The sequence below is a fragment of the Poecilia formosa genome, unplaced genomic scaffold (assembly GCF_000485575.1).
Source record: "Poecilia formosa unplaced genomic scaffold, Poecilia_formosa-5.1.2 Scaffold82, whole genome shotgun sequence".
Classification (NCBI taxonomy): domain Eukaryota; kingdom Metazoa; phylum Chordata; class Actinopteri; order Cyprinodontiformes; family Poeciliidae; genus Poecilia; species Poecilia formosa.
In genome coordinates this window covers 1,918,580-1,919,986 of record NW_006800021.1, presented here as the reverse complement: position 1 = coordinate 1,919,986, position 1,407 = coordinate 1,918,580, and the positions used below count along the sequence as shown (strand labels likewise).

Here is a 1,407-nt window from a genome sequence, read left to right as displayed (position 1 = left end):
GTTACATGGCATGAACTCAATCTGAGCTCATCTTCAACTTGACAATGAAAAAGTGGAATCTGGCCAAAATCCCAATATGTAAAAGTTATGCTGATTACATTTATACATGCACATTCCAAATGAAATAGATTTTTATTTTGCACTTTAAACTTTAGGATTTACGCAGAGGCCTGCTGATCAGGTACAAATACATCCGGACAGTGATTGCTCTGAAAATCCAGTGTTTATCAATGCATGTATGTACAAAACTGTTTTTAAAAATACATCTTTGGTATCTGCTAAATATGTGTTTCTGTCATTCTACAAATGTTGCCTGGGTTGTGTGGCCAGTGGTCATTATCACTGTGACTTTTTCCCCAGAACTATTAACAGAAATTAGATGTTTTTCAGTCACATGAAGCAGAGCAATATGTCAACAAAGGCGGTCAGCGGTCCTCCAGAGACGCTGACAGAGACCACAGGTCCATCAGGGTTGGCAGTGAAAATCAGGAAATGTTTCAATAAAATGTAAACCCCCTGTTTACTTGGATGTTTACATCCCAAGTACAGACCCAAAAGTACAGTGAAAGTGTGTTAGATCATAGTTACATTCATGAGTTTCAATAAAGTACATATGAAAAGCATTCAACATATGGAAAAAAAACATTCCAGACTTGCACTTATATAAACACGCACAAACTTGCAGTGCCAAAGAAAAGTCTTTTTTTTTTTCCTCTTTCTTTCCCCCTTTTAACGACACGGTATACAGTCTGTCAGGAAGGCATGTCACTGCAGAGGCTCTGCAAATCAAACCCGTTTCTCCGCTTCTGATTCAATGATATTCAAGAACGTCAGACACCTTCAGCTGCAGGAAGATCTCGCTCATTTTCAGAACATCCTCCATTACCAGCATTACTGACTTGTTTTGTCAATAACCAGCTGCTTCACCCAGCTTCCTGTCATCAGACTCAGCACAGATGCAACCGTCTTTTTTCTCCACAGCGTTATCCACATTGTAGAATCTGCTTGTTGTTTCGTTTTTGTGCCCCAACGCTCTGAGAGCCTCAATTAAACCCTAAAGAGAAAAGAGCAAAATGGGATGAGGATAGAGCGATGCAGCGTGTCTCTGATCCTGACACTGTCATGAACAAATTACCTTGTCAAACTTGGGTTCGAACTTCACTTTGTTTTCAGGGTCAACATAGACAACAGGAGTATCAATCGCCTCTTTGAGGCTCTTCCCAAACCAAAGATGATTGATGAGAGCCTGCAAGAGAAAGAAAACATCCTGACTACAGTGAACATGACGACATGACAACAGTGAGGAGCCTCAGATAATCCTAAATGCTCTTAGTGTGATCGCCATGGCTACGTACAGAGGCCAGGCCCGTCGTGATCATGTTCCCTCCACTCGCTCCAACCACCAGC

General features: G+C 41.4%; 1 protein-coding gene and 2 long non-coding RNA genes across 4 annotated transcripts in view; 2 read left to right on the top strand and 1 right to left on the bottom strand.

Annotated features, from left to right (window-relative positions):
• Positions 1-1,407, top strand: part of LOC107836760 (uncharacterized) — a 573,704-nt gene that overhangs the window by 260,174 nt on the left and 312,123 nt on the right. The gene's annotated exons all lie outside the window — the stretch shown is intronic.
• Positions 1-1,407, top strand: part of LOC107836759 (uncharacterized) — a 21,991-nt gene that overhangs the window by 15,603 nt on the left and 4,981 nt on the right. The gene's annotated exons all lie outside the window — the stretch shown is intronic.
• ggt5a (gamma-glutamyltransferase 5a) overlaps positions 70-1,407 on the bottom strand; it is an 11,574-nt gene continuing 10,236 nt past the window's right edge. For both annotated transcript variants that reach the window (XM_016673789.1, XM_007557021.2), the window contains exons 11-12: positions 1,136-1,246; positions 70-1,054 (exon numbers count right to left, since the gene is read on the bottom strand). In XM_016673789.1, coding sequence (XP_016529275.1) covers positions 908-1,054; positions 1,136-1,246 — 258 coding nt within the window. In that variant the 3' untranslated portion in view covers positions 70-907. The remainder of the gene's footprint in view (positions 1,055-1,135; positions 1,247-1,407) is intronic.